This window comes from Pelodiscus sinensis, chromosome 1, assembly GCF_049634645.1.
Source record: "Pelodiscus sinensis isolate JC-2024 chromosome 1, ASM4963464v1, whole genome shotgun sequence".
In the NCBI taxonomy this organism is placed as follows: Eukaryota; Metazoa; Chordata; order Testudines; family Trionychidae; genus Pelodiscus; species Pelodiscus sinensis.
Window position 1 is genome coordinate 182837902 of NC_134711.1, and position 23984 is coordinate 182861885.

At 41.3% G+C, this 23984-nt stretch overlaps 1 protein-coding gene across 12 annotated transcripts in view; it reads right to left on the minus strand.

The window, feature by feature from the left end:
- The window catches only part of SYNJ1 (synaptojanin 1), a 104126-nt gene that overhangs the window by 43422 nt on the left and 36720 nt on the right, over positions 1–23984 (minus strand). For all 12 annotated transcript variants that reach the window (XM_075910838.1, XM_075910881.1, XM_075910819.1 and 9 more), the window contains 9 exons: positions 18593–18784; positions 18380–18464; positions 14368–14508; positions 13755–13947; positions 11569–11727; positions 6680–6836; positions 6190–6307; positions 5535–5750; positions 4003–4081 (listed from right to left, as the gene is read on the minus strand). In XM_075910838.1, the coding sequence (XP_075766953.1) occupies positions 4003–4081; positions 5535–5750; positions 6190–6307; positions 6680–6836; positions 11569–11727; positions 13755–13947; positions 14368–14508; positions 18380–18464; positions 18593–18784 (1340 nt within the window). The remainder of the gene's footprint in view (positions 1–4002; positions 4082–5534; positions 5751–6189; positions 6308–6679; positions 6837–11568; positions 11728–13754; positions 13948–14367; positions 14509–18379; positions 18465–18592; positions 18785–23984) is intronic.

The window sequence follows — 23984 nt, forward strand, 5'->3', positions numbered from 1 at the left end:
AGCTGGTAGTTTCCTCTAGGTCAGTGGTTCCCAGTCTTTTCCAGATAGGGGCCCATTTTGACAATTCAGGAAGACTTGGTGACCCAAAGCAATTTAAAAACGAAGGGGGAAAAAAGAGGGCGGGCAGTGCCGTAACTAGCTAATTTTGCGCCAGAGGCAAGAATATAAAATGGTGCCCCCTCATGTTTATATATTCATAGAAGTTATTTCATAGAAAAACTGAAAATACATTAATAATAAAATAACACTACATTTATTTGAGTTGTGGTGGGGGAAGACACATCCCCAACCCCCCCTCCCCCAGGCTTAAACCCCACACTCAGAGGCTGGAGGAATCACACTCAGGGGCTGGAGAGCAGGAGGGCCTGAAAGTCATACTCAGGGGCCTCAGAGTCACACTCACTCAGGGGCTGGAGGGACTGGGGAGGTGGAGGACATGAGAGTCACATTCAGGGACAGGAGGGGCTGGGAGTCAGGGACTGGGGGGCACACTCCGGGCCAGTGGGTCTGACACACAGGTGTCACAAAAATATTAGAAACATAATACACATTATTAAAAAAAAACAAGTAAAATTTAGTATTTTACCAAACAGTTTCACCTGAACTTAAATTAATGGGATGGTTGAGCTTGCATTTGCTATGCTAACTGTTGTATCCTCAGAATTGTTGTGGAATCCCCCCACACAGTCCCATCCTCTTCCCTCCAGGCTCCCGTACACAGTCCCAGCCCCTAACCCAGTCCCCTGTGGCTGCAAGCCAGCCAGGACTCTGCCCTGGCCGGCCAACGTCAGTTGTGGGAATCCCGGCCGGGGCCGATGGAAACCTCTCAACCGGATGCCCGGATACCTGGTCCTTCAATCCCCACCCCTATCTACCTGAGCTGGGTGCTGCTTCTCTGCGTTCCCTAGTGTCCTAACTTCTTTTCCCTCCCCTCCCCATGTCCAGGGATATTTTCTTACTCCAGTGGTCACCAACCAACAGCTCAGGATCTACTGGTAGATCTTGGAGCCTCTGACAGGTGATCCCGATTGCTTTGGCTAAGAGGCTATCAAGTGCCAGTACTTCAGCTGCCTCTTCCCCCACTGCTGCACACCTCCTTTGTCGGGAAGCTTTCTCCCGGCCCCTCTGGGAGCTCCTGCTTGTGGTACAGAGCAGGGAAGGGAGAGGAGAGGTGCCCCTTCTTCCACCCTGTATTCTATCTCCACAGAATGGAGAATGGGGGACAACAGGGCCTAGGATGGAAGGAGTTTGCTGGCTGCTTTTGAGACTGATGCAGGACCAGGGCGGGGGTGACCCTGCCTTAGCCCCACTGCACCACCACCCAGGAGCCACCTGTGGTAAACAGTGTCCAGCTGGAGCCAGCTCCGAACCCCTACCCCAGTCATGTACCCCACTCTACACCCCAAGCTCCTGTCCTAGCCCTGAGCCCCCCTGTACCCAAATTCCTTTACAGAGCTTGCACCCTGAACCCCCTTCTGCACCCCAACGCCCTGCCCCAGGCTCAGCTCAGAGCCCCATCACACTCCAAACCCCTTAGCCCAAGACCAGAGCCTGTGCCTCAACCTCTGCCTCTGCCTGGTGAAAGGGAGGGAGAATGGGAAAACGGAGTGAGCAAGGGCAGGGCCTCTGGGAAGGAGCACGAAGAAGGTGGGGCAGGGTATTTGGGTTTGAGATAGATCCTGGATTGCACTTAAATTCAAAAAGTGATCTCCTGCTTAAAAAGGTTGGAGACCCCTGCTTTATTCTGCTCTGAGTCACAGAAAAGATATTCAATTCAATGGATTGCCTGAAGGTTGTTAAACCAATTAAACTGAGTACCACTTCAAGTGAATGGCTCCTTAAGAATAAGCCAGCTGTGGAGCTGACCAGCAGAGGGGGACCTTTTCAAATGTGTGAATGGCTCCTTAAGAGCACCACCTGGGGAGACTACTTGGCGACCCTTTTGAAATGGCTGGAGAAGTGGGCTGTGCCCACGAAAGCACGTGATACCATCCACATGTTTTGTTAGTCTATAAAGTTCTACCAGACCATTTGTTGTTTTTTTCTGTAACAGATTAACTCAGCTACCCCCTGAAGCTTTTGAACTGTAATGGCAACCCCATAGGTTGGGAAACCCTGCTCTAGGTGCTGATGTAGGAGGAGACTTGATGTGCTCTCCCTGCCCCCAGGCCAATCAGTCCCTCACCCCCAACACCCGCTTACCCTGGAGGGAGGGAAGGAGACTTCACATGCTCCCACACCCCCCAGGCCAATCAGGGCTTTGGAGCGGGGGAGGGGGGGAGCATGTGAAGTTCCTTACTGTCTGCCCCCGCCCTGCCAGGGGCACGCAGCAGCTAGAGAGAACTGCTAGCTGTTTTAAAACTGCCAGTGGATCCCTTCAATGGTACGTGCCTCTGGTGGAGGAAGGAGACTTCATGTGTTCCCTGTCTCCAGATCTTGATTGGCTTGGGGGCGGGGGAGTGGCAGGGTGGCCCCAGGCCGGATCCACCAGCTTGGCAGCTTGTATCTGGCCTGTGGAGGCGCTCTTGCCCACCCTGAGCAAGAGTGTTCCAAGAGCTTTGCCACATTTGATTTCTTTTTTGACATAGCAAGAGAAGATGGCAATTTAAACAATTACAACAATTTAGTACTTTTCTAAAGAAAAACAAATGTAACAAACTATTGTCTGTTTTTAAAAATTAAAATAACTTTTTCCTTCTTTCCTTTCCTAAAGCATTAATTCCCCTTTTTTTTGTCATAACAGTCAGCTTTAATTATCAGCTAAACACATCATGATGATTCTATAATATGGACTGGTACAATATTAGGATTCAATCCTGCAATCTGACCCATGAATTCAACTCCTATCCCTCTGTGTGTGGAGTCTCAGTGACTTCAAAGGTATAATCTGATCTTCATAGGTAGACTTGTACAAGATCAAAGTCTTATTAGGGATCTCGCCAACTACAAACCTGAATAGAAGGTACTGTATACCACTGGTGAAATCCTTATCCCAGTGACATCAAGGGCAAAATTTCCAACCACTTCAATAGTCTCAGGATTTCACTATAACAGCAGGGGTGCTGGCACAGTTTTTATATTGAGAGTATTCAGAGCAATTGAAACAAATTGTAAATGCTATATAGAATGGAAACTGCTTCAAGTCAAAGGGTGCTGCAGCTCTCCCTTCTCCTCCTTCTTCCACACTCCTAGTTTTAGCACTTCTGTGGATAGGTGCTAGTTTTTGGATTAATAATATGCTGTACAATAAAAAGGAAAGTCTAGTCCACAGTGCAGTCTCAGGACACTTGCATTTTTTTAAAATAAATAATCACAAACAATTATCATAAACCAATAAGAAACCCCTCATTCTTTTTGGAATCCTTATGAAAGTGAACTCATTTGCTGAAAAAAAAAATTAATAAAAATGAAAATAGATTTTAAAGACAGAGGAATTCTGATTCTGACTTCTGTAACACAAGCCAAAGAACCTCATCCATTTGACCTGCATTTAGACTGTCACTTTTTCAACTGGCTTAGCAGTTTAAATTATAAAACAGCGGTGAGTTGACTTCAGTTGAATTCTGCGTACTTCTAAGAATAAATTTGGCTCCGTACAGTTCTGTAAAGAACTTAAAGCCTGGGCTTAACTTCATACCAATTAAACAAAGTATAAAACATGTACTTCTATCCCATTTACTTCAAGTACATGCTGAAATACTTGGCAGAAGTTACACCTTAACAAGTCCTTCTCCTGCTAATGCTGCTTATTTGCAAAAAGCAGTTTATCATAGTTAAAAAAAAAATCTTTCCCAGATCACCCACAGCTGAGAGAATTATTTTTAATTTAATTTTGAAAAAGAGACAAAACTACTGAGTGATAATGAAATGAAATTCAGAAGAAGAGAATATACATTACAAACCTAAATGTATGTTTTACTGATAAGAAAACCTGAAAACCACATAGTACTTAGACACTGAAATTAAATCTACCACAGATAATTTCAGTAATTTGTACTTTACCTCACTACCATTCAGGTTCAGAGCACTTAAAGCTGAGTTTTCTTCCAAAAATGTTACCCATATTTTGTCTTCTACAAACCTTCAAATACATTGACAAATAATATGTAAATGATAAAATATGATTGAGTAACTTAGTTATCTATTTACTATTTTTTAAACATCTTATCCTAGCAACTAAATGTCACTTAACATGTTTTATTAAACTTTACTAGTTTTAAAATGTCATTCTTGTATTTAAATTTTAACTTCCATCCCAAGTCCTTAAAATCAAATAAAAATTAATCTAGTAAAAAAAATTCTATCATTCATCATTTTCTAAAAATAAAAAATGTAAAAATTAAGAATATGAATAAATGTATATTAAACTACACAACTGCTTTATACATATGCCAAACAGTGTAAATTCAATATTTAGTTGTAAAGCAATACTTTTAATGATTGCCAACCAATGAGAAATAATCTCTCTTTTGGAAATTAACTAAAGTACCAATACAAATCATGATTAAAATCAATTATTTAAAGCAAAGTATCCTGTTTGCCAATTAAAATCATGACTCCACTAAATTTTTAAATCTCACTTTCCTGCCAGCAATCATGATTTTGGTTTCTTTCCTCAAGTTTGTCAAGGTGGCACTTGAAGTCAAACTGATCGATTTGAGTACTCATTATTTAATAGGACTAAATTACAAACAGGCCTTTTATTCTGTTTCTTCCATTTCCCCTTATATTCATTTGTAAGAATTGATGTATTTATCATCTGCCACCAGTCCCACAGGCTAGAGATGGAGTTAGCTGCTTATCAGTTTTCATCTCATTCGTCCCCAATATCAAATTAGTGACTTTTGCTAGCTGCTTATCAGTTTTCATCTCATTCGTCCCCAATATCAAATTAGTGACTTTTGCTAGATCCTATTTTAAAACGGTATTTTTCAACCCTTTGAACTCTGAAGAGGAGTGGAATTTTTCTTCACGTAATGTAATAAAATCACTCTAAGTCTCTATTGCTCCTTTCATGACATTCAGCATGAGCTCTTCTTTCCTTTCTCAAGTCATACTATGCACACCAAAGTCCCCATCTGTTTCACCTTGACTACTGGGAAGTTTTCCTGCACGGAGCCTATGTAGGCACATATTTAGATTAAATTCCTCTCCCAAGTCATGATATGGCCCATGTTCCCTGGCCAGAACCAAATTAGTCTTCATGGAAAATACAACTGGGACTTACTTTGAAATTAAGTTTAAGGGAGGGGTAGAAATAAAACCACCACCAATTTTTCACTTTACATTTTTTTCATCTGTTCTGAATGGAAGATGAAGTAAGGCCCTTTAAAAATAAATCCACTAATAATGATAGTATCCACTAAAACTTCATTGGTCACAATTTAAACAGATTAAATTTAGAGATGAATTTTCTCAAGTTTAACAATGATGCAAACAGCACAAATGCATCCTAAGAAAATTAGTTCAGAAAGTTGATAGGAAAGTTGATTAATCAAGAGTATTGTTTAAATGGTAAATAGCAGTGTTCTAACCTTATAAGTATAACTTCACCATAGGTTGCAAACTTTTGAATAAGTTCATCAATCAAGTTATCATCAAAATAGTTTTCTTCTGGTGAAGAGCTTTTGATGGAGACCATTACGGTACCATCAGGTGGTCCCTGCTCAGCAATCACCTCCTTATACATTTTCTGTCTCTCTTCAGCATCAACTTCAAATATATCTATGTCAATCAATGCAACAACAGGCCTTAAAGAAATACATACACATATATATGAAAAGTTAGAAAACAGAGTGGGTGAGGAACACAATAACAAAAGCAAAAGCATTAAATTTTAAATGGCTAAAGAGCAGGTTCACTGACAGGGGGCAAAGGGGGCAACTGCTCCAGGACCTGGTGATTCTAAAGGGTCTGGGGGCTGCTGATGCTACTAAGAATACAGTGTCGTCTAGACCCCCAAACCCTTTAACTTGTTGCTGGGGCACCACGTGGCACAATCCAAGCTGCACTAAGGGCTGGGAGGGAGGGGGTGGCATGTCATGCTCTGGGCAATGCTGAGGGCTGGCTGCCCCCCTTCCACCTGATGCCCCGCCCCTTCCGGGAGTGCAGAGCCAGTCCCACTACCGCCCTGCCCCGGGTGGATGTCAGCTCCCTGATGAAGAGTAATATAGAAAGTAAAGTTTAAACCTATGATCAGATGTTTTCAGCTCTGCTCTTCCGTAGTGCAACAAAGTGCCAGGATTCCATGTGTAAAGGATATTACTTTCATCTTGAAAACTAGCATTCAGTAGATCCAGGTCTTCAGCTATCAGACACATAAAAGAAAACAAAAAGAGACTGACTGCATGGACAGGCTACCAAAAGAAACCCAACAACCCCATACCTAGATATTAAACCAAACTGAAAACAGCATAGGGAAAATTGGAGGCTCTTACTGGCATTTCTGTGTAACTGATACTGAACTCTGGCTACTGCCTTACAACATTGCACACAAAAAACAAAAGGAGATATATAAAGAATGATGAGAACCATATATGCTTTCTTGTTGAAATTATCTAATAAAATTAACAATTTTTTTCTAGTGTGAAGTCAGTATTAATCATGAAACAATACTGCCGGAAATTTACTATAACTAATTTAAATTGATATTGAATTCAACTTAAATCAACTCTCAAACCTGATCGGTCAAATGGCCATTTTCTTCTTCTCCAAAGAATACGATCTGTCCATGCTGGTGTGCGACATTTTTCACTAGTGTCATAGTCATCAGAAAACAAGTCATATTTGTATGTAGGTGCAAAAGTTATCTTCCCCTCTATAAATCCCCTAAATATCTGTATAAACAAAGAAAATTTGAGTCATACTAGAAGACAAAGAGGGGAAATCATTGTGGAAAACTTCCTGGAAATAATCAAAATTCTATCTTCTTTCAATGGTAAGAAAATACTGAGCCTAAGCACATCTTTCAGAAAGAATGTGATTCCATCTTCATATTCTAACTTGAATGCATCCTGCATCAGCCATTGTTTAAGAGCTTGTCTATATGACACAGCAAAGAATATTAGAGAGGTGTGATTTGTAAAGCAACTAATGTGCTGTGCTCTAACTGTCCGCTGGTATCAAAGGTATTCAGCTCGGAGTATTAGGCTCCATTAATGTAGTTCTGTTTGAAACAGAACTACCTCAGCATGAACTAAGCACATTTTAGAGCAGGGGTGGGCAATAATCTTTGATGGGGAGGGCCACTCCAAGAATTTGGTAAGCGGTCGAGGGCTGCACTCTTCCATATTAATGGAGGAGGTGTGGTGTTTGACATGGAGGTTGGGTGCAGAAGGGAACTTCCAGAAAGGGCCAGGAGTGCAAGAGAGGATGTAGTGTCTGAGAGGGAGTTTGGGCGAAGGAGGCAGTTATGTTCTGGGTTAGGGGACTAGGGTGCAGGGGTTTGGGTTGTGACCTGGGGCACAGGATTGGGTTGCAGGATCTGGGAGAGGATATGGGAGCAGGAGGGGGGCAGAGGGTTTGGGTTATGTGGGGTAGAGGTACAGGAGAGACAGGGCAAAGGGTGTGGGTTGTAACATAGGACAGGAGGAGGCTGTGACCTGGGGCAAAGGATTGGGATGCAAGATCTAGGAAGGATATGGACACAGGAGGGGGGTGTGACAGGGTAGACTAGGTCCCGACACCCTCTGCTGAAGACTGGAGGCCTTGCTGTGCCTCACCCCAGGGAGAAGAGCAGATGAGAGGTCCTCCAAGCAGGATTGAGTGGCTGCCTCTGCTGCAGCCAATCAGGGCCCAGCAGGCCGATATAAAAGCAGCTGCTGGGGTAGAGCCTGCCAGTTCCTCACTGGAGCTTTACCCAGCCAGATCTAGGCTCTGTCTGGGAGGACAGTAGCTCCAAGCGCGAGCTGAACTTTAGACCTGGTTCAGACCCAGGTCCAGAGGCCGAAGACTAGCCACAGAACTTCACAGAATTCAGGACAAGGTGCATTGAGAGCCAGCCTCCAAACCCCGAGAGACGGAGCAGTGTCTTAGGGAAGTGGCCCAGAGAGCAAGGTAGCAGCAGACACTAGACTCTCTTAAGCAGGCAACTGCTATTCACAAGGTCCCTAGGCCAGGATCCAGAAGAGTGGGTGGGCCTGGGTAGTCCTTAACCAGGGGCAGCAAGGGGGTAAGATGATGCCTGGTCCCAGGCAATGGACCTGAAATCCTTTGGGGACATTTCCACTACCGGAGAACAGCTGGGCTGAAAATTACGGCCACGGCCTCGGCCACAAAGGGATGTTTACAGGAGAGTGACCCCTTTGCCGAGGGACAAAGGGTTGGGGTGTCAGAGGCAGGCTCTGGCTATGAGACATACCTATTTGACTGCCAGCCAGCAGCCTTCCCAAGCAGACTCCCTGTCTGCTCCACCCCCACACTGGCTATAGGGGCCATGTGGTTTTTGAACAGCTACGAGCCTGAGGGAAGGGGGAAGCTGCCTGTTGACAACAGGCAGCTCCCATTTGCCAGAAACTGGCCAATGGGATTGTGCTGGGGCAAGGACAGTACATGTAGTCTCTTCTCTCTCCCTCAGTTTCACAGCTGTTCAAACAGAGCTTTTCTCAGCAGCGTGCAGTCAGTGAGTTTGACCAAAGCTTCCCGCTGCATCTGCGGGCTGGATCTGGTGGCTTGATGGGTTGGATCCAGCCCGCGGAGGGTATTTTGCCTAGGCCTGTTTTAGAAGCAAAAGCAGGGCCTATATAGGGCATTTAGAACACAATATGCTAAAGTACTGTACAAATCACATCCTTCTGGTGCACTTTGCTGGCAACATGTAGACCAACACTAGGACTAAATTCTGATTGGTCTATCCCAGCAATTCCCAACCACCAGGTCTCGGACCACTACTGGGCCGCAGAACTCTGGCTGCCAGCCTCTGGCAGTTCTTGGGGCTGGGGTACACCATTCCTGCCACAGCTGTTGGGAGAGATGTGTCCTGCCCCGCCTCTCAGCCTACCAGCACTGGCCAGGGGTGGCGTCTCTTTCCGGACCTGGAAGAGCGCTTTATTGTGTGTCAGGAGGGCTGCACGGAGCCTAACACGGCAGCCTTAGAACAGCCCTGACCCAGGGAGTACACGGCTACCTGAGGTAGGCGGGGCAGGCACTGAGGCTTTTGGGGGCAGGACCAGTGCTGGGGAGCTCTGGGAGGTGGGGGGCTCTAAGAGGTAGGGGGCTGACACTGGGGGGCTCTAGGATGTCTGGAGTGGGGAGTTGGCATTGGAGAGCTGTGAGGACGAGGCTGGCCTGGGAGGGACCATGGGGGGGTTCAGTGCTGGGGATTCTGGGGTCAGTGGCTGGCGCTGGGGGGTAGTGGAGGGGTGCAGGGCTCTAGGGCTGGCACTGGTGGTCAGGGCTTTTGGGGGACTGGCAACATTTTATCTGCATATTTGTCATGTGCTTAATGAATATGCCAATAAATTGGTGTCAGTTCCTCAAAAGTTTGTGAATGAATTTTCTGGTCCCCAGTATAAAAAAGGTTAGGAACCACTATAGCAACATCTGTATTTCTAAATAGAAATGTTTATACTACAGGTGCTTGCCTGAACAGAAGATGCATGTCATCAATGTCTCCCAACAAGTTACTAAAACCAAAGAGGTCTTAAAAATGCCTTAAGGGAAGAGAGACGGAAGAGACGTACAATAAGCATGAAAGAAGAGAATACTATTATATTCTTGGTTAATGCATACAAATGTGAGAGAAGGAAAATTCTGTGAAATCTGTCAAGAATGCCCATGGAATTTAGGAGCGTAGGTCCTATTAAATGTCTCAAACATTTGTCGGGGAGAATTTCAAAAGTAAGACCAATTAACTCACTTCCCGAAAAGGCAGAGAAGCTCTCTCACTGGAGAAGTGAATGCTAAATAAACAAAAAATGCTACTTTGAACTTGATTTTGTATTTGACAGGTTGCAATAAAATTGAAGGAAATATGAGATATGAATCTAACTTTGCTATCCTACCCAAAGGCTGATCTCCTAGTATTTGCCCTATTTTCTTGTTTTGAAGGGACACAATCGACTGGAAATCTAAGGGTTTTTTTAAAACCCTAATTTAAATAATTTCATATACTTTGCCCACCTTTGAATTTCCCTAACAATTTTTTATTTCATAATATTCCTTTATTAAAAATAAAAATACTTTATAAAGTGTTTTTCTCTACACTAAAAACAACAAAGATCTGGTGGCACCTTGTTTTTGCTAAAACAGACTATATGGCTACCTCTCTGAAACCCCTCTTCCCACTCTTGCTGTGTGGAAGACCCACACAAATAAGGAAACACTAACTCCAGTAAAGGAGATACTACCAATAAAAAGTGCTGCCAAGTGCACTAAGTAAACTCAGAAACAGAAAAAATACTTACTGCTAATGTTTCAACTACAGTAACTGATGATATTTTATCTCAATTGTTAAAGTACTTTCATGCAGAAGAATAATTTTTACATCACCAGAATCCCTTTAACTCTGACATGCTAAACAAAGTTCACATCAGAAGTCTTTCTACAATAAAGCCACCAACATAATTTTGTTCCTACATGAAGCCATAATTGGATTAGAAGCTGCTATCGGTTGTCTTTTTGCTGGTCACTAATTAGGTGATAGTAAATATATTAATTCTATTAACATAATTTGAATGTGACCAGTGATGTTATCAAATTACTCTTTTAAAAATTCACTGCTATGACAACTGCATTTGATAACCTTCAACATTTTCTCTTTAAATAAGCTCCAAACTAAGGATGTGAAAGGTTAACCAATTAACTGGTAAGCATCACCCTAAATAGGCAATGCTTACCAGTGGAGGTTGGAGCAGCTCCAGCCATCATGCAGAGGTTGGGAGCCGGCAGCCAGCCCAAATGCAGGGTTGGGGACAGGAGCCTGTGGGCTGCAGGCTGCTCCAGATGGACTGGAGCTGTCCCTATCCCACATCTCTCTTAATTTGTTTAAACCAGCTAAACATTAGGGAAACCTAATGTTTAAATTGGTTAACATTTGGTTAACTAGCTAAATATTAGGTTAACCGGGATTTTACATTCCCTACTCCAAACACTGTATTCACAGGACAACAATGCAGCTTCTCTTTTATAAAGGGATATCCAACATCTGACTCTCAAAGCTAGTCATTGTAGTTGCACTACTAACAATTTCTTCAGAAGCTTCAGGGGGTAGCCAAGTTAGTCTGTACAGGATAAACTTAAAAGTTTCTCCAAACTCAAAACTCCGGTCATCCGAAGAAGTGGGCTATGCCCACGAAAGCTCGTGATACCATCTACATGTTTTGTTAATCTATAAAGTGCTACCAGACCATTTGTTGTTTTTAAATTTCTTCAGAGTAATTGATACAATCATCGAACTGACTTTTTTTTTCCACTCCACTCTACTCCACACTGACAACTGGACAAAAGTGACAAGTTAACAATGAAATGCAGAAACAATCTTGCACAAGCACTCCCATGAAGCCACTGTAGTAGGAGAGTTTCAATGTGAAAAACAAAGGACTCTTAAATGCAACGTTTTTCAAGAGTTACCTGTGCGGCATTTTTCTGGTTGACAAGTTGATCTCCTGCAATAAGAGAATCCCAATTCTGCTGGCGAATTAATTCCTTCACTTCCTCATTAGGAAGATCTATACGATAATTAAAATCACCACACCAAAATATATAATCATGGGAAAAGAGTAGTCTTCCCTAAAAGAAAATATACATGTTGAAATTTTAAAGAATCTTGCAGCAGAAATCTACATGTAGATGTGTTAGTTATGAGCCTTTTCTATCTTAAAAATCAATGTATTTTCTATCTGGCTGTGTGGCAGGGTGGATGAAATACACATTTATGGATTGTGATAATTTGAATGGAACCATATGTTAATCGGAGGCAATCTCGTGTGCAGAACATTAACAAGTAAAAAATATTTCATGAGATGACAGTCTCGCATTTAGGCAAGAGTCATATGAGCTGGATTCCAACAGAGTTTACGTTCTGCTCCAGTTTCAAAAGAAGCTGTAATGAGAAACCTGTCCTCTACCTCACAAAAGAGTTTTTAAGGAGAACAAAGAGCCACTTCCCTGGGACCATTTGGCATACTGAGATGATACACTGAGGAAAAGGCAGCTTTGCTGTTCAGGTTAAAATGTACACTTTTCAGTTATGAAAGATCTTTAGGTGAGAAACAATATTTGGAACAAAGCCCAGGCCCTAACTAGGTAGTCTCTTTTGTACCTCTCTTTTTCAGTTTTGATTTTTCCAATCTAGTACACTTCAATTTAAGACAACCTGAGGTAGGTCTTGAAAACTGACACTGGCGACAATAAATGTTTGAGCATCTTGCAGAAGCACTGAAATATAACCATCTCATATGACTGAAATATGACAAAGCAGAAGGGAAGGAACCCTCTCTTCAAACAATGCCACAGAAAACTAGCAAAGGTTAATTTGGGCTTGATATGAGTCCTAAGACAGTAGGTACAATATAAGTCTAAACTATAATTAGTGATCATGGCTTTTCTTTACACTAAGAATTAAACAAAATACTTTTCAAATTGTTCAAATTTGCAAATACAGGCAGTCCCTGGGTTACGTACAAGATAGGGACTGTAGGTTTGTTCTTAAGTTGAATCTGTATGTAAGTCGGAACTGGCATCCAGATTCAGCTGCTGCTGAAACTGATCAGTTTCAACAGCGGCTGAATCTGGATGCCAGTTCCGACTTACATACAGATTCAACTTAGGAACCCCAGGCGTCCCCAAGTCAGCTGCTGCTGAAAGTGATCAGCAGCTGATTCCAGGAAGCTCAGGGCAGAGCAACTCTGCCTCAGGCTTCCTGTAGTCAGCCGCTGGTCAGTTTCAGCAGCGGCTGACTTGGGGATGCCTGGGGCAGAGCAGCTCGGGTGCTGCTGGGTTGGTCCAGTAGCGCGGGCACTCCTGGGCGCTACTGGACCAACCCAGCAGCACCCCAGCTGCTCTGCCCCAGGCGTCCTGATTCAGCCACTGCTAAAACTGATCAGCAGCGGCTGAATCAGGATTCCTGGGGCAGAGCAGCTGGGGTGCTGCCGGGTTGGTCCAGTAGCGCCAAGGAGCGGTGCTGCGGGACCAACCGGCAGCGCCCCACCTGCTCTACCACAGGCCCCGGGCTTTGCTCCACGTCTCCTTGGTCTGCTGGGGGGGGGGGGCACTAGATGCGTTCCCCCCCCCCCCAGCAGACCAGGGAGACGCGGAGCAAAGCGGCGGAGGACACGGGCCGGACCCGCGGCGCTTCCAGCTGATCTGCAGACCAGGGAGACGCTGAGCAAAGCAGCGGAGGACCTGGGTCCAGACCCGCGGCGCTTCCAGATCAGCGCCGCGGGTCTGGCCCGGGTCCTCCGCCGCTTTGCTCCGCATCTCCCTAGTCTGATGGCTCCCCCAGCAGACCAGGGAGACGGGGAGCAGCTTTTCTCGCCCCGGAGGAGGCGGGCGGTGGGACCAGACGTCCTGCCACTCCAGTCCTCCGGGGTGAGAAAATCCCTGTTCGTAACTGCGGATCCGACATAAGTCGGATCCGCGTAACTCAGGGACTGCCTGTATACACTTTGTGCTTAAAATTTCCATATACGCACAAGACAGAGTACACCATGTTTGTGAGTAATGCTCTGACTGTATCACACATGTTCAGCGTCCCTAATGGCCTTAAGGATTTAATTTTTCCTTTACTATGTAATTTGAACAGAATGCCTGCTTACCATTGGGAAACTGAGTTTTCGAGCTATTTCTATGAAGTCTTCATTTCTCTCTTTGACTTGCGATTGCCCTGCAGCAAAGTGACTGCAGACAAAGCAAAGACTGGACGTATGAAATAACATTCGAATTGCTACCGCACCTTTATTACCAGTAGCTCCTCCCATACCAGTCTTTACAGTATCAACAGCAACATCCCTAAAAAATAATTTAAATTTTTACTTAAATCAATGACAAAAAATTTAGCAGCCATAAGTGACATTCAAACAGAGCTCTAACAGTCATTGAATGAAACCACAGAAGTACAAAATAATGACAGTGCTGGATGTTTACATTGTTTCATCATCAGTAATGTGAACATCACATTGCAACACACACATCAACTGCTTTTGAGCAGACACGATACAGACATCTGGATGCTTTCCAAGTCTTACAAGCAAAGTACAAGATTTCCAAATCTAAGATTACAGCATTTAAGCAACTAATGTTGAACACAAAATGCAACATCTTTTCTTACATGCTGGTGTCAAGCCACACACACTTTGCACTCCACTTTTTTTTCAGCATAAAGCAATCTGGCAAGCATACCAGTTTTAGCATAGCTTTCTGTTCACTGACCTGATAAAAGGAGCATGCTGGGGTCTGATGAATACAAAGAGACAGACTCCCACCAACTGCTCGGAAGCTAGCAGCACATATTTGTTATCTCTTGAAATTGTCTTCTGCAGTTCAGCAGCCCACAGCTTCTGATTGGTTGTGCTACCAGTGTGATTAAAAAAAGGCAGTTTAAACAAGAAACCTTAATATCTACAGAGTGTTGCATTTAAATAAGCTTTCATACAATGTTCTTAAGGAAAACCAATAAAGAAGACAGGAGTGAGATATTCAGTGGTCTTGAAGGGCAGACAAGTGGGATCTTTATGTGGGATCTGAGAGGAAAATAATAAATGAATTTGAAGATGGATTAGACGTGGCTAGAGTGGATGACATTTGCAGCTACAAGGGCTTTCATAGTAGTCAGAGTGAAATCAACCGATTTTGCAGAAAGGAAAAAAAAAAAGCAAGGTTTTGTGCTGGTCTCCACAATGGGAGCCAGACTTATTAATTTGGAGAAGGTATAACAGTAGTCAGCATTACAATATGAAAAGTCAACATTCGCATGTTCACTCAGATTTCTCTAGTCCAAAGTATTAGATTTTTTCCCTTTTCTATAATAAAGAAGTAAAAGAAAATATAAAACCCCTTTCCCCAGGCAATAAATACTCTTATTACTCCAAATGTCATGAGAAGCAACATCATCTTCATTTCTTTGAAAAGATCCCTGGAAAGGATATGGAGAAAGACAGTAGCTTGAGGTAGAACTGAATTGCGTAGTCTCTTCACTGATCTCGCAGCAAGAAGAGTCCAAGACATGAAAGTATTTGAAAGGAGCTTTCTAGCTGCCTTTTTAATGGGATGGAAACTGTGTAAGTGGAATCTGGCTTTGGTAGCTAAAGGAAGTTGATTTTCCTCTAAAACAGCCAGGAAAAGCTCAAGGATTGGACAGCTGATTTAGTCTCACTAAAGTCCCTCTTCAGCAGGACAGCCACTAAGATGTTAGAAGGGCAGGTCTATTTGGAACTTCTTGGGAGAGACCAGAGGCTCTAGAGTCACTATGTACTAGTTACTGCCACTGATCAGTCTTGTATCAAAGAGAATAAAGGTACATTCTGGACCTGCATAATGATGGCACTTTTTATTTGTCAGCAACCAAATGGTACAAGAAAGGATCAAATCCCAGCCACAGAAATTGCACCGGGTAATCACTGCCTAACAATTTGCAACAGTGAGTGCAGAGCACTTGGTGCAATTCTGAACTCAGCTACACCAGTGTAAATGTAATGTCACTGCATTTACTTCAGTTGAGTTGCTTTCCCCCTCCAGGATCTGACTGGAAAAGTTTTTCCTTTATGCAACCAAAAGCCTCAGCTCATATTCAAGATGGAACATAAAATCAATGCTATAATAGCCGAATGAACAGAAGTAGGAATTATAATGCTCCTGGGAGAGATCATGCAGAATTCTTTTAAAGCCATATCCATTGTGGATGGTGAAAGCCCTCTTGCATGGGATCTTATATCAGATACCCATGTCTCATACAACCAACCCCCAGACTGCCTCAGTTCCTTCTGAATCGCAGAGTAGTGATGATACATAGAACTTCAAACTAGAGGGGAAGATGGGCAGGAATGCACAGAGGCTGCTCTCAAAAAATCAGCAGTTACTAGCAAGTAACTTTTTAAAAGATATATACTTACAAGCAGTGCTTTAAAAAAAAAAATGCTGGTAATCCAGGGGAAAAGTTGCTGAACTCTGACTGGAGGTGCCGGTACTGAGTACCAGGCAGTACCGTCACAAAAAAAGCACTGCTTATAAGCTTCTATGCATTCCCACCTGTGGGACAATAGCGTGTTGTGCACTCTCTGATGAATGGTGGGCAAGGAGTTTAATGAAATATGGACTGTAGCACCATATGTTGAAAGTCTAATCTGAACTGCAAGTTGCTGCTCTATCAACCTCCCAACCTCCAATCTTGGAATATGGCTAAAAAAGTCCCTGAAGTAGCAATGGCCACTGGAAATGAAACTTGAATCCTGCAGGCACTAGCAGTTTAATTATATTGTAAGAGAACTTATGCACTTCCTACTTCACTACTATAGTTTCTAGATTGAGGTAAATTTCCCCTTCAACTTTGTAGACTACTTTGTAGACTACTATGTACAGTAGACTGGCCATCAGAGTTCTTAATTTACTAGTTCTCCTTGCTGAGGTGATGGCAACAAATAAAAGCTGTCTTTAAGGGAAAAAAGGGTCTTTGGGAGTCTTGTTGGAACTAGTTTCTAGTCCTAGGAAGTAGAAAATTCCCTTGTAGAAGGAAAGGTAACTAACTACAGTAAAACTCCAATAGTCCGGCATCCAATTGTACGGCACTCCTGATAGTCCAGCACTAAAATGGCAAGAGCCTAGTGAGTGAGCTTCGGCAAAAAATGAGTTACAAGGCAACAGTGGCAGCAGCTGAACTGAGCAAAAAGGGTAAAAAAGGGTTAAAAAAACTAAAACATCACAGTATACTGTATATAGTATGTACAACAAAAAGGATTGAGAACACTTTATATACAGTGTGTATACACACACACACACATATATAACCAGTTTATAGTACCTCCTGATAATCCGGCATATCCGATAATCCGGCACCACCTAGTTCCCAAAGGTTCTGGATTATCGGAAGTCTACTATAGTTCCTTTAAGAATCTGACAGTTGTAAAATGAGAGAGACAGTTTTCCTTTTAACATGCTGGGAGCATGTGGCTATAGCTGTCTGATGGACTTTCAAGTAACAGGCAGAGTCCTTGAGACTTTAGATAAAGCAAGTAGCCTAGAATCACAGGTGGGAACTGGAAGATGGCCCTCAAAAAATACTGTCCCTTGATTCCCACCAGTTCAACTGCTGCAACACTTGCATCAAGGCAGTGAATCTCCTTTTCAGCCTCTCTCTATTTGGGGCATGGAGTGGAGTTCCCCAAAGCTGCAGAAGTCTAGCATGCAGGCAGTGATAAAAAATGATGTGTGTCGAAGCTATAAACCCAAGAATCTCAGAAAGAAGTAAATACTCTGCTCTGGAAATCTTCATAGAATGACATGGTCCTGATGGATTATGAGGAATCTGTTTCCAGAAGGAATGTTCTAGCCTATGGTGAGGCCAACATTACACTGAGAAACATTATCCCTAGAGTGAGTCAAAGAGCAATTTCTTCCAGTTCACCTGAAGACCTAGAGAACAGAACAGGCTGCTGCTGCGAATGGTGGTAATGGCTACTATCAATCTCAGTTCTGACTTTGCTTATCAATCTATCATGCAACTTGCACAAACATTCAAGACAGGGAACATGCGTATATGATTCTGGGATTCAAGGTAGACATAATGTGTACTTCTTGAAACTTTATCATCATCCATGCTGATGACTAGGGTGCCAGTGAGGGGGAGAACCCTAGAGAACTTGGAAAAATGTAATTCCCTACTACTCTATACTAGGAATAAAATCTAAACACAAACTAGGAATAATCCAGGACAAGACCAATAATCCCTTTTGCTCTCTGCAGTGGTGAAGAAACAGAAAGGCTGGAAAAGACTGCTTCCTTATATAAAATAGGTCAGCTGACATACATCTTTGCTTAGCGTTCTTGTACCCCTTCAGACAGTGCTTCCACATAGTTGCATTAGGAACGGACATCCCAGAAGTGGGAATGTACAAAGACTCTTAAAGAAGAATAATTTTTCTGAGATAAAGTTCCTAAACAGCACTACAGGAAGAAAATCTTAGGGCTGGTAAAGGTACAATTCTTAATACGTTCTTGCCTTGACTATTTGGTTCTGTGAAAATATATTGCACATGGCCCCAGTCGTCACTGCTTTTCAGTTTTTTCTGGAGAAGGTACATGCCTCTAGTACAGTGACAGTTAATGGAGTTAATTACAATTATTATAAAAATGCTATAATTTCCCTAAAATTTAATGTAATAGTTACTAAAACTGGAAACTTTACACTTGTATCAAATCAACTATATTTGAATATAAGGATATTACTTACCTTGCATTCACAATGTTTCCTGCGTTTAACTCTACCATTTCTTCAAATCCAATGGCAAATATGTCAATAGGTTTACTTCTTCGATCTGCATTTAAATATTTAAAAAAATGCTATTTGTTCCTCACAATTATCTTTATAACTAAGACCTTGTATACCAATTTTTATTTCCCATGATCAAAGGTTTCAAACCAACCAAGAGAATATGTATCCTACCTTGGAATTCCTGGATACCAGCTAACTTTGGTGCATCTAAAAGCCAGTCAGTGAGTGTCTGATTTTTAAAAGCAATGCTTCGAAATTGCTTCCCACCATTGACATTCCATGTTCCGACACATACTCGAATTTTTTTGGGCTTTGAGTACTTATAAAAGTTTTCACACATCCCCTTCAGTACTTTTACAGATGCTGTAAAAAAGGTTTAAAATGCATTATTTGGCATAAAACATTTTTCACAATATCCAACAGAACAAAATCCTAGATGACTTATTTCTCCTCTTAAACAAAATACAGCTAATAAATGCATGATCATGCAGAAAATTATCAGCTTTGAAAGACACTGCAGTGTTTTGAAAAAGTTATGCACTTTACAATGGAAAATAATAATGTTATTTGTCAGGGTGGGATGCTGACTGAAAAGAAAACTGGAAAAAATTGTATTGTTTTAGAGTTAAATTCTTAACTTTTCTAAGAAAGAAAATATATTAAGATAATTTTTTAAGAAGTTTCAGAAATATCACTGTTGCACTGTCTCTAATCTGTGAATGATTTGTCAGTGAAAGCCACCATTTTTAATGATTCATCCCTACATGAAGTCTTATCTATGTTGATTAATAAGTGAAATTCCGTTCCTATTTAAAATGGGCACAAAATAAGTTTTTCGGGTTTGTTAATTTTAGTCCTGGAGGAATTCTGCAATAGTTGCATTTGGAGCCATAGTAAAATTGCAGAATTCCCCCAGGACTGTAATTTGTATCACTTAAAACTAACCTGATTAAATGTGATGAATTTAAATAAACAAATCTACACAAATAGTACACCTTATCAATCATTCTAATGGATTTATTTTGGTTAGACCCTTGTAAATTAATTATACTAATTTACGGTAATAGAAATGTACAAATCTGGGTTTTTTTGGTCAAATGGGAGATGAACATCCAAAGTCCAACTCAGTATCAGAGGATAAAAGATTCACCAATGAGTAGTGCACTAGCCTAGAACTTGGAACACTTGGATTTCATTTCTTGCTCCATAAGATACACTCTGTGCTTCAGTTTCCCATGTGTGAAATGTGCAAAAGCACAAGGTGTTGTGAGGATAAAAACATTAAAGATTGTGAGTGTGTTATTTGAAGGACCAAGTGCCAGTTCTCAAAGTCCCCGGGCCTCACTTAACACTGACAAATGCATAGCTGGAAACCAGTCTTGCTTACTGATGGGTTGGTATAGTTAAAATAGATATCAGTATTAAAGGAATGTGTATGGAATGTTGTAGGATGATGCATGTATTATCCTACTTATAATATTTGTAACCCATGGCATAAAATTATATTGAGTATTTGCCTCGTAAACCTTCTTAATCGCATACCTCAAACAAGAAAAGCAGCATTAATTAAAGTGTTCCTCCTGCACACAAAATGGCTCATTAAAGGCAAATGAGACCCCGTGATTGCATTCCTCCCTCCCTCCAGGAGGGGGAGACCTGCACATGAACTTGTCCCATCAGGTTAGATTCTGGAGGTGAAGGGAACAAAGATTCCTGAGCAAGTAGAAACTGAGGGGAAAAGATTCCTAAACATAACCAGGTGCTCCCCATTATGCTTGTCATGGGTCAACCCTAAAGGACAGATGGAGCTGCTTATTACAGAAACTCATATTACCTTTTAAAATCTAGGCCTGTAACTCACCTGAGTGTGTGTGTTTCTTGTTTTAATCTTGTAAAAAGTTATTTCTTAATTAGTAAATCTTTAGTTCATTTATAATAGGACTAGCTATAGGCATTGTGTTTGGTTAGAGAACTTCGTATAAATGACTTGGGGTCCTTTGGGATTGGGAGCAATCAGAACATTATTGTAACTTCTGGTGTAAATCAACCATGTATCACATAGTCCAGCTTGTCTGGGTGGCAAGATGTGCTTAAATGCCCATGGGATCTATCCATATCTTCATGGTAAAACTGTTTAGGAGTTCACACTTGTTACTGTATGGGGGAATTGAATTAGAGAGAGTTCAGCTAAATTAGGGCATCTAACTGGCTTTGACAGTCTCTGAGGTTGGCACTAATGGTCATGAGCCACTCTCAACAACATGACAGTAAGATGCTCTGATACCACAGTATTGGGGGACTACATATCTCAGATATAACAGTAATGTGACAGCTTCCTATTAGATGTTTTGTTATATACGAAGACACTCTTTTAGAGTGACCTGTAACTCTCCCTCATTAGATTAAAGATGCAAATTGTTTATATTAACATTGCAGTTTTCCTTTAACCACAGTGAGAAAAAAAATGCAGTTGGCTATTATGTGCATTTTGTTTTATCAACTAACAGTTTGCATATTTGTAATAGCATCATTCTGCTGCACTTGTGCTATCAAAATTACAAAAAGTAAAAATAACTGAATTGTATTTTTCCCTTAGAACTTGTCTTCATTATATGGTGGATAACACTACAGTGATTAATCCACCAGCAGTTGATTTATCACGTCTGCTTAGACTCAATGAATTGTTCTCCGAGCACCCTCCCATCAACTCCGGCACTCCACCAGGATGAGAAGAGTAGCTGGAGTCAACGGGAGATCAGACCCTGTTGACCTTACTGCATAGAAGATACCATGGAAAATATGTCAACTTCAGCTATGCTATTCATGTAGATTCTGTTCATGGCAGTTTGGAAAAAAGTATTTTTTTAAGCTACCATCTTTCTTCCAGAATCTCAGCCTTCTGAATGGAGGGGGGCAGGAGGAGGAATCTCAATAAATTTCTAAGCCCTTATGGTTCAGAAGAAAATCTTCAGAATATTAATTGCATGTAAGCCAATATAGCTTATTGGAGTTTTATTTCATTGTTGATTAAAATATTAAAAAGGAGAGGGATGACCACCATTATGTAAGATATGCCCAATGTAATGACATCTCCTTTGGTACTTGGGAGGATACCACTGATTTCCTTCCCCCACTCTGCACTATTGGGGCCAACAAACCAGAGGAAGGAATGGAGCATAAGATATCTTAACCCACCAAGGAGGAGTCAAACCTGGAGCCTCGGGGAACATCCACACCCCACCAAGGAAAGCTATGTCAAGGAGCCCAACAGATGCCAGATAAGCATCCAAGTCCCACTGAGGGGGAGCCAAGCAAAGAATGTGAGCCTCTCTAAAAGAAAACCAATCCCAAGAAGCCTAGCAGAGACATAGGAATATCAAAACCCCAAAGAAGGTAAGACAACCAAAAGAAACCATCAATGTATGCACAGTCATATTCTGAACAGCTGCACAATCTATTACAAGTGGTAACAAGGGGCCATATTTTGAAGAAGTACCACAATATTCTCTCTCATCTATTCAATTCAATTTTGCATCCTTATTCATAGCAGCTATTTTAGATTTAAAAAGCAGTACTCTAACACCATGTAGCTTTTTAGAAGTGTGACAAAATTAAATATTTGATCATTTAGCCCTTGATTTTACAAGCAGCACTTTTCAGTGCATCTTCCTACAGGACTGGTGTTTAACTTTTCAAGAGATTGCCAGCAGTATGCTTAATACAGGAATCAACTCAATGTTTTAAACCAGAAAAATCTGTAAACCACACGACTGTCATCCTAAATTAAATACACAAAAATAAATTTAAAAAGTAAGATGTTGCCTCTAATTCCCAAAACATAGAACGAACCCACTTTCTTTCATAGCTCCCTATCTCCTTTAATTTTTTTCCTTTAAACAAATCTATCTTTATTCCATTGCTCTACAAACCCAGCAGCTACCACTTTTCAAATTCATATTCTTTCTCCCTCTCTGCCCCCCCCATATATATATATATATATATATGAATGAGAGAGAGATATTCAGACTATTTTTTACAAAAACTTTTGGAAATATATTTCAAATATCTTGCTAAACAGTAAATCATTGTGTATGTTTATTTTTGATATGCTTGTCTAGGATTAGATACAAGACTAGAGATGAACTGTTAAGTCAATAGTTTAAAGAGTAATTGACATTTATGTCACCCCTACAAAATTAGGGAAGTCAAACTGCTGTAGTTCAAAGGGATAGGATCCCAAATGCAAAAGCCAACATTTAATGTAATAAAAATATTTAAAATGCTTTTAAAACAGCAAAATGATAGCCTGCCAATTAATTTGAATAATACATTACCAATGACTCCTTAGACTTCATATTTTAAAAAGTCAGTGAAGTTGACTTAAAGCTCTTAATGCCTGATACAGACATATTGAATAAAAAGTTAAGTAGCTGCAATGAGCATTAATAAAAAAGCCTCTCAAAGCTAACAGGAAGTCCTGGGGGGAAACCTATATGTATAAAGTTCTAAATGTAAAATACACACTTAACTACAGTTACCAGCAAAAGGGTTTCAACATATAAGTTTTGTTTAAATAATCTGATCTAGCGAGCAATAAATTCTTAAATTCTCTGGAACCTGGGTTCCTTCCAAAAATCTTATCCCTGTAACCTTCGCTGATTTTAAACCTCAGTCAACAGCCATCATTCTGTAGACAAAGTGTTGACTGGGATGCCTTGCAGAATCTGTTGAGATGGCTGTGTGAAGCAAACCAAAAACATCTGATATTCAAATTACAAAATATAAAAAAACAGTTTTGAGTCAAACCAAATTTTCACATGGACAAAACTGAAAAAGCATATTTTTAAAACCTTGATTTAAAAAAATAAAATTAAAGAAATGTTTTTAAAAACTCATTTTGAACAAAAAACTGAAATATATCAACAAGTGAAAAACACTTTTAGTTTTTAGAAAAAATGTTTAGTTCCTCTTCTCCAACCAAAACAATTTGACAAAAACATAATGTTTTGGTATCACCCAATCTTCATTTCTTCAGGAAAAATATTTGATAAAAAAAAATCTCCCTGCTCTATCAATCTCTTCAAAAGAACCAAATGGTCTCTGCAATGGACTTTCCAATTGATTAAGTCTACAGGCTCTCCTCACCCAGGGACTAAGTGTATGTGGAGCTGAATGCTCCACTGAAACCACTGACTTCAAACACTGTTGGATCACAACCAGTAAAATTAAGGCTCAGAAACAGTACAAACTTTTGTTGGACATTCTAAAAGTTAACATCTCTGCAGGAAAGTAATCGGTTTAAAAGAAGAGCTTCTGGAAGAGGGAGGCTAGGTCTACCCTACACTTATTTTTCTGAAAAAGGTATGCAAATTGCGCTCCATAATTTGCGTACCTTTTTCTAATTGTTTTTTCGGAAGAGGCTTTTCCAAAAGTTGGCCCATCTACACTGGGCCAAAGTTCGGAAAAACTTCCTCTTTCAGAAGAGTCTTTCTTCCTCATGAAACGAGATTTACAGGGCTTCCGAAAGAGCGGTCTGCTCTTCCACAAAAAATGTTGGAAGAGC